General features: G+C 37.7%; 2 protein-coding genes across 2 annotated transcripts; both read right to left on the bottom strand.

Annotated features, from left to right (window-relative positions):
- Positions 1 to 306: 306 nt before the first annotated feature.
- On the bottom strand, positions 307 to 6971 carry LOC132563808 (PE-PGRS family protein PE_PGRS5-like). Its single transcript, XM_060228558.1, has 6 exons — positions 6521 to 6971; positions 5262 to 5699; positions 4014 to 4451; positions 2753 to 3190; positions 1505 to 1942; positions 307 to 752 (listed from the first exon to the last, which is right to left on the bottom strand). The coding sequence occupies exons 1-6, from the start codon at positions 6969 to 6971 to the stop codon at positions 307 to 309; spliced, it is 2649 nt and encodes an 882-aa protein (XP_060084541.1).
- Positions 6972 to 7751: 780 nt separating this feature from the next.
- Positions 7752 to 16122, bottom strand: LOC132563807 (WAG22 antigen-like). Its single transcript, XM_060228557.1, has 9 exons — positions 16014 to 16122; positions 15726 to 15811; positions 14794 to 14854; positions 14042 to 14479; positions 12783 to 13220; positions 11535 to 11972; positions 10276 to 10713; positions 9028 to 9465; positions 7752 to 8206 (listed from the first exon to the last, which is right to left on the bottom strand). The coding sequence occupies exons 1-9, from the start codon at positions 16120 to 16122 to the stop codon at positions 7752 to 7754; spliced, it is 2901 nt and encodes a 966-aa protein (XP_060084540.1).

Below are 16122 nucleotides of genomic sequence, written 5' to 3'. Positions count from 1 at the left end.
TCATGAAGATTGTTTTATTGGCTAATTTTCGGTGATTTACCAAAATATCCATTTGCGAACAGCAGGTTCTGTTTGCAGGAAGATAGGAAAGAGATGTAATTTCTTTGTATTAATCTAGTTATGCCTGGTACTAGCTTTACATTAAACAGGACAATGAAAAAATCAACATAAACATTTGTTCTGTTGGAGAAAGGATTACTTTCCCGATGTTTGACATGTTTTGAAATTGATTAAAGGGTTTCGTGTACAGTGATTGAAACCATAGTTGTTTACACAAATTCTCTGAAATATAGGTGATGATCAAAATTAAACTTTACCTCTCCTTCCGAATGTTCCCTGTATCCCTCCTGTAGTGTGTCCGTTGTGGTCCACATCTAGTGTGGCTGTCTCCTTAAACCCTCCGAGGTCCACTCCTGCGTTTACTCCTCCACTAAAGTCGAGGTTGTGATCAATGTCCACATGTCCTTGAGCATGTGCAATGCCTCCAAAATCAACTCCGGCATCGACCCCTCCGCTTAGGTGTCCATTGTCGTAGTTGGCATGGACACCAGCTGTTCCGAACTTTCCCACATTGCCAGATACACCAACATCACCTCCAGATAGATCACCATGAGAAAAGTGGGCGTGGCCGGACACACTTCCTACTGGTGTATGTACACTTCCACCCAGACTCGAACTACCATCGCCTTTAGCTCCGCTATCGATACTGCCACCGAAGGAGTTGAAAAATCGTCTCTGTTGCTCGTTTACTTCTGAAATGTTCATATGGACGATTATCATCAACGGTAATTTAGTAAGAGTTAAGACTCATGCTTGCCTATTACTTTGTACAAAATCGTCTTTTCGGATATTCTCAGAGCAATGTTCAAAAGTCAGGAAGTGAATAACACATTATAATAGAACTTTCAATAAGATAAGTAGTCTTTATATTTTAAAAATGCTAAAACCTAGATGGAAAGGTGCAGTAGTGTCATATTTCAATATATATTGTACATTTGAATATTTTTGAAAATATGGAAGAACCTGTGTAGTTCTCTGAACCGTGCCATTATTCGAATGGCTGTTGCAGTTGACGGTAAACCTCGGAAGCTAATAGTCACTTCTGATTGTTGTTAGACTAATGGCCGTTTTCGTGATCATTTCAAAATGTTTGAACGATTGAATAGAAAGGTTTGGTTGTAGTTTTCAAGACAACATATTACAACAGAAATTTTGGACGTATATTAATTATCATGAAGATTGTTTTATTGGCTAATTTTCGGTGATTTACCAAAATATCCATTTGCGAACAGCAGGTTCTGTTTGCAGGAAGATCTGTATTTCTTTGTATTAATCTATTATGCCTGAGGTTTACATTAAACAGGACAATGAAAAAATCAACATAAACATTTGTTCTGTTGGAGAATATGTTTTGAAATTGATTAAAGGGTTTCGTGTACAGTGATTGAAACCATAGTTGTTTACACAAATTCTCTGAAATATAGGTGATGATCAAAATTATTACCTCTCCTTCCGAATGTTCCCTGTATCCCTCCTGTAGTGTGTCCGTTGTGGTCCACATCTAGTGTGGCTGTCTCCTTAAACCCTCCGAGGTCCACTCCTGCGTTTACTCCTCCACTAAAGTCGAGGTTGTGATCAATGTCCACATGTCCTTGAGCATGTGCAATGCCTCCAAAATCAACTCCGGCATCGACCCCTCCACTTAGGTGTCCATTGTCGTAGTTGGCATGGACACCAGCTGTTCCGAACTTTCCCACATTGCCAGATACACCAACATCACCTCCAGATAGATCACCATGAGAAAAGTGGGCGTGGCCGGACACACTTCCTACTGGTGTATGTACACTTCCACCCAGACTCGAACTACCATCGCCTTTAGCTCCGCTATCGATACTGCCACCGAAGGAGTCGGTGAAAAATCGTCTCTGTTGCTCGTTTACTTCTGAAATGTTCATATGGACGATTATCATCAACGGTAATTTAGTAAGAGTTAAGACTCATTCGCTTGCCTATTACTTTGTACAAAATCGTCTTTTCGGATATTCTCAGAGCAATGTTCAAAAGTCAGGAAGTGAATAACACATTATAATAGAACTTTCAATAAGATAAGTAGTCTTTATATTTTAAAAATGCTAAAACCTAGATGGAAAGGTGCAGTAGTGTCATATTTCAATATATATTGTACATTTGAATATTTTTGAAAATATGGAAGAACCTGTGTAGTTCTCTGAACCGTGCCATTATTCGAATAAATAAAAACGTGTCATGCAGTTGACGGTAAACCTCGGAAGCTAATAGTCACTTCTGATTGTTGTTAGACTAATGGCCGTTTTCGTTAAAATGATCATTTCAAAATGTTTGAACGATTGAATAGAAAGGTTTGGTTGTAGTTTTCAAGACAACATATTACAACAGAAATTTTGGACGTATATTAATTATCATGAAGATTGTTTTATTGGCTAATATTCGGTGATTTACCAAAATATCCATTTGCGAACAGCAGGTTCTGTTTGCAGGAAGATAGGAAAGAGATGTAATTTCTTTGTATTAATCTAGTTATGCCTGGTACTAGCTTTACATAAAACAGGACAATGAAACAACAACTTGAAGAATTGTTCTGTTGGCGAAAGGATGACTATCGAAGTTTGACACGTTTTGAATTTGATTTAAGGATTTCGTCTACTCTGATTCAAATCATAGTTGTTTACACAAATCCTCTGAAATATAGGTGATGATCAAAATAAAGCTTTACCTCTCCTTCCGAATGTTCCCTGTATCCCTCCTGTAGTGTGTCCGTTGTGGTCCACATCTAGTGTGGCTGTCTCCTTAAACCCTCCGAGGTCCACTCCTGCGTTTACTCCTCCACTAACGTCGAGGTTGTGATCAATGTCCACATGTCCTTGAGCATGTGCAATGCCTCCAAGATCAACTCCGGCATCGACCCCTCCACTTAGGTGTCCATTGTCGTAGTTGGCATGGACACCAGCTGTTCCGAACTTTCCCACATTGCCAGATACACCAACATCACCTCCGGACAGATCACCATGAGAAAAGTGGGCGTGACCGGACACACTTCCTACTGGTGTATGTACACTTCCACCCACGCTCGAACTACCATCGCCTTTAGCTCCGCTATCGATACTGCCACCGAAGGAGTCGGTGAAAAATCGTCTCTGTTGCTCGTTTACTTCTGAAATGTTCATATGGACGATTATCATCAACGGTAATTTAGTAAGAGTTAAGACTCATTCGCTTGCCTATTACTTTGTACAAAATCGTCTTTTCGGATATTCTCAGAGCATTGTACAAAAGACAGGAAGTGAATAGCACCTTCTGATAGAACTTTCAATAAGATAAGTAGTTTTTATATTTTAAAAATGCCAAAATCTAGATGGAAAGGTGCACTAGTACCATATTTCAATATATATATATATAGTAAATTTGAATATTTTTGAAAATTTATAAGAACATGTGTAGTTCTCTGACCCATGCCATTATTCGAATAAATAAAAACGTGTCATGCAGTTGACGGTAAACCTCGGAAGCTAATAGTCACTTCTGATTGTTGTTAGACTAATAGTCGTTTTCAGTAAAATCATCATTTCAAAATGTTTGAACGATTGAATAGAAAGGTTCAGTTGTAGTTTTCAAGACAACATTTTACAACAGAAAATTTGGACGTATATCAATCCTCATGAAGGTTGTTTTATTGGTTAATTTTCGGTGATTTACCAAAAGATTCATTTGCGAACGGTGAGTTCTGTTTGAATAAGATAGGAAAGAGATATCATTATTTATTTGTGCATTAATCTACTTATGCTTGATACTAGCTTTACATTAAACAGGACAATGAAAAAATCAACATAAACATTTGTTCTGTTGGAGAAAGGATTACTTTCCCGATGTTTGACATGTTTTGAAATTGATTAAAGGGTTTCGTGTACAGTGATTGAAACCATAGTTGTTTACACAAATTCTCTGAAATATAGGTGATGATCAAAATTAAACTTTACCTCTCCTTCCGAATGTTCCCTGTATCCCTCCTGTAGTGTGTCCGTTGTGGTCCACATCTAGTGTGGCTGTCTCCTTAAACCCTCCGAGGTCCACTCCTGCGTTTACTCCTCCACTAAAGTCGAGGTTGTGATCAATGTCCACATGTCCTTGAGCATGTGCAATGCCTCCAAAATCAACTCCGGCATCGACCCCTCCACTTAGGTGTCCATTGTCGTAGTTGGCATGGACACCAGCTGTTCCGAACTTTCCCACATTGCCAGATACACCAACATCACCTCCAGATAGATCACCATGAGAAAAGTGGGCGTGGCCGGACACACTTCCTACTGGTGTATGTACACTTCCACCCAGACTCGAACTACCATCGCCTTTAGCTCCGCTATCGATACTGCCACCGAAGGAGTCGGTGAAAAATCGTCTCTGTTGCTCGTTTACTTCTGAAATGTTCATATGGACGATTATCATCAACGGTAATTTAGTAAGAGTTAAGACTCATTCGCTTGCCTATTACTTTGTACAAAATCGTCTTTTCGGATATTCTCAGAGCAATGTTCAAAAGTCAGGAAGTGAATAACACATTATAATAGAACTTTCAATAAGATAAGTAGTCTTTATATTTTAAAAATGCTAAAACCTAGATGGAAAGGTGCAGTAGTGTCATATTTCAATATATATTGTACATTTGAATATTTTTGAAAATATGGAAGAACCTGTGTAGTTCTCTGAACCGTGCCATTATTCGAATAAATAAAAACGTGTCATGCAGTTGACGGTAAACCTCGGAAGCTAATAGTCACTTCTGATTGTTGTTAGACTAATAGCCGTTTTCGTTAAAATGATCATTTCAAAATGTTTGAACGATTGAATAGAAAGGTTTGGTTGTAGTTTTCAAGACAACATATTACAACAGAAATTTTGGACGTATATTAATTATCATGAAGATTGTTTTATTGGCTAATATTCGGTGATTTACCAAAATATCCATTTGCGAACAGCAGGTTCTGTTTGCAGGAAGATAGGAAAGAGATGTAATTTCTTTGTATTAATCTAGTTATGCCTGGTACTAGCTTTACATAAAACAGGACAATGAAACAACAACTTGAAGAATTGTTCTGTTGGCGAAAGGATGACTATCGAAGTTTGACACGTTTTGAATTTGATTTAAGGATTTCGTCTACTCTGATTCAAATCATAGTTGTTTACACAAATCCTCTGAAATATAGGTGATGATCAAAATAAAGCTTTACCTCTCCTTCCGAATGTTCCCTGTATCCCTCCTGTAGTGTGTCCGTTGTGGTCCACATCTAGTGTGGCTGTCTCCTTAAACCCTCCGAGGTCCACTCCTGCGTTTACTCCTCCACTAAAGTCGAGGTTGTGATCAATGTCCACATGTCCTTGAGCATGTGCAATGCCTCCAAAATCAACTCCGGCATCGACCCCTCCACTTAGGTGTCCATTGTCGTAGTTGGCATGGACACCAGCTGTTCCGAACTTTCCCACATTGCCAGATACACCAACATCACCTCCGGACAGATCACCATGAGAAAAGTGGGCGTGGCCGGACACACTTCCTACTGGTGTATGTACACTTCCACCCACGCTCGAACTACCATCGCCTTTAGCTCCGCTATCGATACTGCCACCGAAGGAGTCGGTGAAAAATCGTCTCTGTTGCTCGTTTACTTCTGAAATTGTTCATATGGACGATTATCATCAACAGGTTTTAATAAGAGTTAAGACTCATTCGCTTGCCTATTACTTTGTACAAAATCGTCTTTTCGGATATTCTCAGAGCATTGTACAAAAGACAGGAAGTGAATAGCACCTTTGATAGAACTTTCAATAAGAAAATTAGTTTTTATATTTTAAAAAATGCCAAAATCTAGATGGAAAGGTGCACTAGTACCATATTTCAATATATATATATATAGTAAATTTGAATATTTTTGAAAATTTATAAGAACATGTGTAGTTCTCTGACCCATGCCATTATTCGAATAAATAAAACGTGTCATGCAATTTACGGCAAACCTCGGAAGCTAATAGTCACTTCTAATTGTTGTTAGTCTAATAGTCGTTTTCAGTAAAATCATCATTTCTAAATGTTTGAACGATTGAAGTGAAAGTTTGGTTGTAGTTTTCAAGACAACATATTACAACAGAAATTTTGGACGTATATCAATCCTCATGAAGGTTGTTTTATTGGTTAATTTTCGGTGATTTACCAAAAGATTCATTTGCGAACGGTGAGTTCTGTTTGAATAAGATAGGAAAGAGATATCATTATTTATTTGTGCATTAATCTACTTATGCTTGATACTAGCTTTACATTAAACAGGACAATGAAAAAATCAACATAAACATTTGTTCTGTTGGAGAAAGGATTACTTTCCCGATGTTTGACATGTTTTGAAATTGATTAAAGGGTTTCGTGTACAGTGATTGAAACCATAGTTGTTTACACAAATTCTCTGAAATATAGGTGATGATCAAAATTAAACTTTACCTCTCCTTCCGAATGTTCCCTGTATCCCTCCTGTAGTGTGTCCGTTGTGGTCCACATCTAGTGTGGCTGTCTCCTTAAACCCTCCGAGGTCCACTCCTGCGTTTACTCCTCCACTAAAGTCGAGGTTGTGATCAATGTCCACATGTCCTTGAGCATGTGCAATGCCTCCAAAATCAACTCCGGCATCGACCCCTCCACTTAGGTGTCCATTGTCGTAGTTGGCATGGACACCAGCTGTTCCGAACTTTCCCACATTGCCAGATACACCAACATCACCTCCAGATAGATCACCATGAGAAAAGTGGGCGTGGCCGGACACACTTCCTACTGGTGTATGTACACTTCCACCCAGACTCGAACTACCATCGCCTTTAGCTCCGCTATCGATACTGCCACCGAAGGAGTCGGTGAAAAATCGTCTCTGTTGCTCGTTTACTTCTGAAATGTTCATATGGACGATTATCATCAACGGTAATTTAGTAAGAGTTAAGACTCATTCGCTTGCCTATTACTTTGTACAAAATCGTCTTTTCGGATATTCTCAGAGCAATGTTCAAAAGTCAGGAAGTGAATAACACATTATAATAGAACTTTCAATAAGATAAGTAGTCTTTATATTTTAAAAATGCTAAAACCTAGATGGAAAGGTGCAGTAGTGTCATATTTCAATATATATTGTACATTTGAATATTTTTGAAAATATGGAAGAACCTGTGTAGTTCTCTGAACCGTGCCATTATTCGAATAAATAAAAACGTGTCATGCAGTTGACGGTAAACCTCGGAAGCTAATAGTCACTTCTGATTGTTGTTAGACTAATAGCCGTTTTCGTTAAAATGATCATTTCAAAATGTTTGAACGATTGAATAGAAAGGTTTGGTTGTAGTTTTCAAGACAACATATTACAACAGAAATTTTGGACGTATATTAATTATCATGAAGATTGTTTTATTGGCTAATATTCGGTGATTTACCAAAATATCCATTTGCGAACAGCAGGTTCTGTTTGCAGGAAGATAGGAAAGAGATGTAATTTCTTTGTATTAATCTAGTTATGCCTGGTACTAGCTTTACATAAAACAGGACAATGAAACAACAACTTGAAGAATTGTTCTGTTGGCGAAAGGATGACTATCGAAGTTTGACACGTTTTGAATTTGATTTAAGGATTTCGTCTACTCTGATTCAAATCATAGTTGTTTACACAAATCCTCTGAAATATAGGTGATGATCAAAATAAAGCTTTACCTCTCCTTCCGAATGTTCCCTGTATCCCTCCTGTAGTGTGTCCGTTGTGGTCCACATCTAGTGTGGCTGTCTCCTTAAACCCTCCGAGGTCCACTCCTGCGTTTACTCCTCCACTAAAGTCGAGGTTGTGATCAATGTCCACATGTCCTTGAGCATGTGCAATGCCTCCAAAATCAACTCCGGCATCGACCCCTCCACTTAGGTGTCCATTGTCGTAGTTGGCATGGACACCAGCTGTTCCGAACTTTCCCACATTGCCAGATACACCAACATCACCTCCGGACAGATCACCATGAGAAAAGTGGGCGTGACCGGACACACTTCCTACTGGTGTATGTACACTTCCACCCACGCTCGAACTACCATCGCCTTTAGCTCCGCTATCGATACTGCCACCGAAGGAGTCGGTGAAAAATCGTCTCTGTTGCTCGTTTACTTCTGAAATGTTCATATGGACGATTATCATCAACGGTAATTTAGTAAGAGTTAAGACTCATTCGCTTGCCTATTACTTTGTACAAAATCGTCTTTTCGGATATTCTCAGAGCATTGTACAAAAGACAGGAAGTGAATAGCACCTTCTGATAGAACTTTCAATAAGATAAGTAGTTTTTATATTTTAAAAATGCCAAAATCTAGATGGAAAGGTGCACTAGTACCATATTTCAATATATATATATATAGTAAATTTGAATATTTTTGAAAATTTATAAGAACATGTGTAGTTCTCTGACCCATGCCATTATTCGAATAAATAAAACGTGTCATGCAATTTACGGCAAACCTCGGAAGCTAATAGTCACTTCTAATTGTTGTTAGTCTAATAGTCGTTTTCAGTAAAATCATCATTTCTAAATGTTTGAACGATTGAAGTGAAAGTTTGGTTGTAGTTTTCAAGACAACATATTACAACAGAAATTTTGGACGTATATCAATCCTCATGAAGGTTGTTTTATTGGTTAATTTTCGGTGATTTACCAAAAGATTCATTTGCGAACGGTGAGTTCTGTTTGAATAAGATAGGAAAGAGATATCATTATTTATTTGTGCATTAATCTACTTATGCTTGATACTAGCTTTACATTAAACAGGACAATGAAAAAATCAACATAAACATTTGTTCTGTTGGAGAAAGGATTACTTTCCCGATGTTTGACATGTTTTGAAATTGATTAAAGGGTTTCGTGTACAGTGATTGAAACCATAGTTGTTTACACAAATTCTCTGAAATATAGGTGATGATCAAAATTAAACTTTACCTCTCCTTCCGAATGTTCCCTGTATCCCTCCTGTAGTGTGTCCGTTGTGGTCCACATCTAGTGTGGCTGTCTCCTTAAACCCTCCGAGGTCCACTCCTGCGTTTACTCCTCCACTAAAGTCGAGGTTGTGATCAATGTCCACATGTCCTTGAGCATGTGCAATGCCTCCAAAATCAACTCCGGCATCGACCCCTCCACTTAGGTGTCCATTGTCGTAGTTGGCATGGACACCAGCTGTTCCGAACTTTCCCACATTGCCAGATACACCAACATCACCTCCAGATAGATCACCATGAGAAAAGTGGGCGTGGCCGGACACACTTCCTACTGGTGTATGTACACTTCCACCCAGACTCGAACTACCATCGCCTTTAGCTCCGCTATCGATACTGCCACCGAAGGAGTCGGTGAAAAATCGTCTCTGTTGCTCGTTTACTTCTGAAATGTTCATATGGACGATTATCATCAACGGTAATTTAGTAAGAGTTAAGACTCATTCGCTTGCCTATTACTTTGTACAAAATCGTCTTTTCGGATATTCTCAGAGCAATGTTCAAAAGTCAGGAAGTGAATAACACATTATAATAGAACTTTCAATAAGATAAGTAGTCTTTATATTTTAAAAATGCTAAAACCTAGATGGAAAGGTGCAGTAGTGTCATATTTCAATATATATTGTACATTTGAATATTTTTGAAAATATGGAAGAACCTGTGTAGTTCTCTGAACCGTGCCATTATTCGAATAAATAAAAACGTGTCATGCAGTTGACGGTAAACCTCGGAAGCTAATAGTCACTTCTGATTGTTGTTAGACTAATGGCCGTTTTCGTTAAAATGATCATTTCAAAATGTTTGAACGATTGAATAGAAAGGTTTGGTTGTAGTTTTCAAGACAACATATTACAACAGAAATTTTGGACGTATATTAATTATCATGAAGATTGTTTTATTGGCTAATATTCGGTGATTTACCAAAATATCCATTTGCGAACAGCAGGTTCTGTTTGCAGGAAGATAGGAAAGAGATGTAATTTCTTTGTATTAATCTAGTTATGCCTGGTACTAGCTTTACATAAAACAGGACAATGAAACAACAACTTGAAGAATTGTTCTGTTGGCGAAAGGATGACTATCGAAGTTTGACACGTTTTGAATTTGATTTAAGGATTTCGTCTACTCTGATTCAAATCATAGTTGTTTACACAAATCCTCTGAAATATAGGTGATGATCAAAATAAAGCTTTACCTCTCCTTCCGAATGTTCCCTGTATCCCTCCTGTAGTGTGTCCGTTGTGGTCCACATCTAGTGTGGCTGTCTCCTTAAACCCTCCGAGGTCCACTCCTGCGTTTACTCCTCCACTAACGTCGAGGTTGTGATCAATGTCCACATGTCCTTGAGCATGTGCAATGCCTCCAAGATCAACTCCGGCATCGACCCCTCCACTTAGGTGTCCATTGTCGTAGTTGGCATGGACACCAGCTGTTCCGAACTTTCCCACATTGCCAGATACACCAACATCACCTCCGGACAGATCACCATGAGAAAAGTGGGCGTGACCGGACACACTTCCTACTGGTGTATGTACACTTCCACCCACGCTCGAACTACCATCGCCTTTAGCTCCGCTATCGATACTGCCACCGAAGGAGTCGGTGAAAAATCGTCTCTGTTGCTCGTTTACTTCTGAAATGTTCATATGGACGATTATCATCAACGGTAATTTAATAAGAGTTAAGACTCATTCGCTTGCCTATTACTTTGTACAAAATCGTCTTTTCGGATATTCTCAGAGCATTGTACAAAAGACAGGAAGTGAATAGCACCTTCTGATAGAACTTTCAATAAGATAAGTAGTTTTTATATTTTAAAAATGCCAAAATCTAGATGGAAAGGTGCACTAGTACCATATTTCAATATATATATATATAGTAAATTTGAATATTTTTGAAAATTTATAAGAACATGTGTAGTTCTCTGACCCATGCCATTATTCGAATAAATAAAACGTGTCATGCAATTTACGGCAAACCTCGGAAGCTAATAGTCACTTCTAATTGTTGTTAGTCTAATAGTCGTTTTCAGTAAAATCATCATTTCTAAATGTTTGAACGATTGAAGTGAAAGTTTGGTTGTAGTTTTCAAGACAACATATTACAACAGAAATTTTGGACGTATATCAATCCTCATGAAGGTTGTTTTATTGGTTAATTTTCGGTGATTTACCAAAAGATTCATTTGCGAACGGTGAGTTCTGTTTGAATAAGATAGAAAGAGATATCATTATTTATTTGTGCATTAATCTACTTATGCTTGATACTAGCTTTACATTAAACAGGACAATGAAAAAATCAACATCAACATTTGTTCTGTTGGAGAAAGGATTACTTTCCCGATGTTTGACATGTTTTGAAATTGATTAAAGGGTTTCGTGTACAAGTGATTGAAACCATAGTTGTTTACACAAATTCTCTGAAATATAGGTGATGATCAAAATTAAACTTTACCTCTCCTTCCGAATGTTCCCTGTATCCCTCCTGTAGTGTGTCCGTTGTGGTCCACATCTAGTGTGGCTGTCTCCTTAAACCCTCCGAGGTCCACTCCTGCGTTTACTCCTCCACTAACGTCGTGGTTGTGATCAATGTCCACATGTCCTTGAGCATGTGCAATGCCTCCAAAATCAACTCCGGCATCGACCCCTCCACTTAGGTGTCCATTGTCGTAGTTGGCATGGACACCAGCTGTTCCGAACTTTCCCACATTGCCAGATACACCAACATCACCTCCAGATAGATCACCATGAGAAAAGTGGGCGTGGCCGGACACACTTCCTACTGGTGTATGTACACTTCCACCCAGACTCGAACTACCATCGCCTTTAGCTCCGCTATCGATACTGCCACCGAAGGAGTCGGTGAAAAATCGTCTCTGTTGCTCGTTTACTTCTGAAATGTTCATATGGACGATTATCATCAACGGTAATTTAGTAAGAGTTAAGACTCATTCGCTTGCCTATTACTTTGTACAAAATCGTCTTTTCGGATATTCTCAGAGCAATGTTCAAAAGTCAGGAAGTGAATAACACATTATAATAGAACTTTCAATAAGATAAGTAGTCTTTATATTTTAAAAATGCTAAAACCTAGATGGAAAGGTGCAGTAGTGTCATATTTCAATATATATTGTACATTTGAATATTTTTGAAAATATGGAAGAACCTGTGTAGTTCTCTGAACCGTGCCATTATTCGAATAAATAAAAACGTGTCATGCAGTTGACGGTAAACCTCGGAAGCTAATAGTCACTTCTGATTGTTGTTAGACTAATAGCCGTCTTCGTTAAAATGATCATTTCAAAATGTTTGAACGATTGAATAGAAAGGTTTGGTTGTAGTTTTCAAGACAACATATTACAACAGAAATTTTGGACGTATATTAATTATCATGAAGATTGTTTTATTGACTAATATTCGGTGATTTACCAAAATATCCATTTGCGAACAGCAGGTTCTGTTTGCAGGAAGATAGGAAAGAGATGTAATTTCTTTGTATTAATCTAGTTATGCCTGGTACTAGCTTTACATAAAACAGGACAATGAAACAACAACTTGAAGAATTGTTCTGTTGGCGAAAGGATGACTATCGAAGTTTGACACGTTTTGAATTTGATTTAAGGATTTCGTCTACTCTGATTCAAATCATAGTTGTTTACACAAATCCTCTGAAATATAGGTGATGATCAAAATAAAGCTTTACCTCTCCTTCCGAATGTTCCCTGTATCCCTCCTGTAGTGTGTCCGTTGTGGTCCACATCTAGTGTGGCTGTCTCCTTAAACCCTCCGAGGTCCACTCCTGCGTTTACTCCTCCACTAAAGTCGAGGTTGTGATCAATGTCCACATGTCCTTGAGCATGTGCAATGCCTCCAAAATCAACTCCGGCATCGACCCCTCCACTTAGGTGTCCATTGTCGTAGTTGGCATGGACACCAGCTGTTCCGAACTTTCCCACATTGCCAGATACACCAACATCACCTCCGGACAGATCACCATGAGAAAAGTGGGCGTGGCCGGACACACTTCCTACTGGTGTATGTACACTTCCACCCACGCTCGAACTACCATCGCCTTTAGCTCCGCTATCGATACTGCCACCGAAGGAGTCGGTGAAAAATCGTCTCTGTTGCTCGTTTACTTCTGAAAAATTGTTCATATGGACGATTATCATTAACAGTGTTTTAATCAGAGTTCAGACTCATTCGCTTGCCTATTAATTTGTACAAAATCGTCTTTTCGGATATTCTCAGAGCATTGTACAAAAGACAGGACTTGAATAGCACCTTTAAACAGAACTTTCAATAAGAAAATTAGTTTTTATATTTGAAAAAATGCCAAAATCTAGATGGAAAGGTGCACTAGTACCATATTTCAATATATATATAGTAAATTTGAATGTTTTTGAAAATTTATAAGAACATGTGTAGTTCTCTGACCCATGCCATTATTCGAATAAATAAAACGTGTCATGCAATTTACGGCAAACCTCGGAAGCTAATAGTCACTTCTAATTGTTGTTAGTCTAATAGTCGTTTTCAGTAAAATCATCATTTCTAAATGTTTGAACGATTGAAGTGAAAGTTTGGTTGTAGTTTTCAAGACAACATATTACAACAGAAATTTTGGACGTATATCAATCCTCATGAAGGTTGTTTTATTGGTTAATTTTCGGTGATTTACCAAAAGATTCATTTGCGAACGGTGAGTTCTGTTTGAATAAGATAAGAAAGAGATATCATTATTTATTTGTGCATTAATCTACTTATGCTTGATACTAGCTTTACATTAAACAGGACAATGAAAAAATCAACATCAACATTTGTTCTGTTGGAGAAAGGATTACTTTCCCGATGTTTGACATGTTTTGAAATTGATTAAAGGGTTTCGTGTACAGTGATTGAAACCATAGTTGTTTACACAAATTCTCTGAAATATAGGTGATGATCAAAATTAAACTTTACCTCTCCTTCCGAATGTTCCCTGTATCCCTCCTGTAGTGTGTCCGTTGTGGTCCACATCTAGTGTGGCTGTCTCCTTAAACCCTCCGAGGTCCACTCCTGCGTTTACTCCTCCACTAACGTCGTGGTTGTGATCAATGTCCACATGTCCTTGAGCATGTGCAATGCCTCCAAAATCAACTCCGGCATCGACCCCTCCACTTAGGTGTCCATTGTCGTAGTTGGCATGGACACCAGCTGTTCCGAACTTTCCCACATTGCCAGATACACCAACATCACCTCCAGATAGATCACCATGAGAAAAGTGGGCGTGGCCGGACACACTTCCTACTGGTGTATGTACACTTCCACCAACGCTCGAACTACCATCGCCTTTAGCTCCGCTATCGAAACTTCCACCGAAGGAGTCGGTGAAAAATCGTCTCTGTTGCGCATTTGTCTCTGAAATATTAGTCAAAATGGGTATGACATTGTCTATCACACATCACACTTTTGATGCATAAAACTACAACAGTCAGTTGCTAAAACCAATCTGCAGGTTTTTATTTTCTAAAAAATAGAATATATTCCAGCTGTCTTTGGTAGGAATGTTTTTTGAAAAAAAGAAAATTTTCTTAAACGGAAATATTTAATTGTGGTGAATGATGTTCGATATTTCTCTGTGATCTCATGAATTGTATAAATTAATTACACTTTATGAATTATTTGATAGAAATTGACGTTAAATGCATTGTCATTTTCAAAGCAGATTTTACCTTCCAGTAATTCCAAGCATTCTGACCCGAACAAGACTTTGACTTCACCTATCTTGATATTCTGTTGAAGAAAGCACGTGTGGTAAGGATTATATCGCTGAGATTACGCAAAACCTAATTATAGTTGTTAAAACATGGTAATTGTGAGAAAATCTGTTGTACGACATTTTATCATATGCATGTACTAATTTAACATTTTCGAGACTAAATAAAGAAATGGATAATTATTTTTGTAGTTTTGTTGAACCACTTTGTTTACTGTTAGTTATCTTTTTTATTTGCCCCGACAACATAAAATCCAGATAGTTCTCTGGCAAAGATGTAGCTGTTCTAACTCGGTAGTCTTACGGCTATTGTTTATGGTTAAACAAACTTTTATTAAAAAAACAATTTGATTGTAGAATGTAAATAAAAATATGGACTGGTTATCAGCTGTTTTACAACTGATGGTGTGTAAGATATCAATAAATGTCAAATATCTTATTTTCAACTATGTTTCTAAATGACAGTGTATCTATTCCCCCTTTAGGACTTATCTTTCTCATTGTGTGCTCATGGTCTTAACTGCCATGAATACCGACTGTTTCAAATTTCCCCCATTACTGGACGCATCAATATCAAATGTACTAATTTATTTCATTTAGAATGCCTAAAATATACTTCAAAATATTTTTCAAAATAGAACAAATTATTATGGAAACTTATGTATCGTAATATACTCCAGACTCAGTACACATTGTATAAAAGATTGATATGTTCGATATGAATAATGTATGAATACTCGTTCTGTTATTTTTTTTTTCTTAAATGGAATATTATCCTCCCGAATATGTATTAGATTTATTGTAACAAAACGTGTTAATTTGCTTTTAAAATTTGAATGTTTTTTGTTTTATTGTTTTTATGATAATTGTATTGTGTTTTCTACATACCAATTTCCGGTATAATCTATATACCAACTTCCGGTGTAATAAACGCCCGCTTGAGTGAAGACATTGCATGTTAGCTAACAGAGAAGCTGTAAACAAAGCGAAAACAGTCTTTATGCTTATAAAAATAATAACATACACCTTATATACTATATAGCATTTCTCTATCAAAGTTGGGATGGAAAGTCAAGAATGAATTTTTTAACTTCGTAAATTATTTTGAATGTTGGAAATGGACGAAATCTGGTCTGGGAAAATGAAATTTAAGTTAAAGAATGATTTATTACTTACACTTTCCTGTTGGATTACTGACATAGCAGATACAGGTTGGATCATAGCTGAAACTCGTTACTATGGAAACTAGTATCAACGCTACTATACCGCGTACAATTCCTCGCAT

This window comes from Ylistrum balloti, unplaced genomic scaffold, assembly GCF_031769215.1.
Source record: "Ylistrum balloti isolate Yb309-2 unplaced genomic scaffold, AGI_CSIRO_Ybal_v1 Utg371872, whole genome shotgun sequence".
Lineage (NCBI taxonomy): Eukaryota > Metazoa > Mollusca > Bivalvia > Pectinida > Pectinidae > Ylistrum > Ylistrum balloti.
Note: the sequence above shows the minus strand (reverse complement) of the source record. Positions and strands in the feature narration are given on the sequence as shown.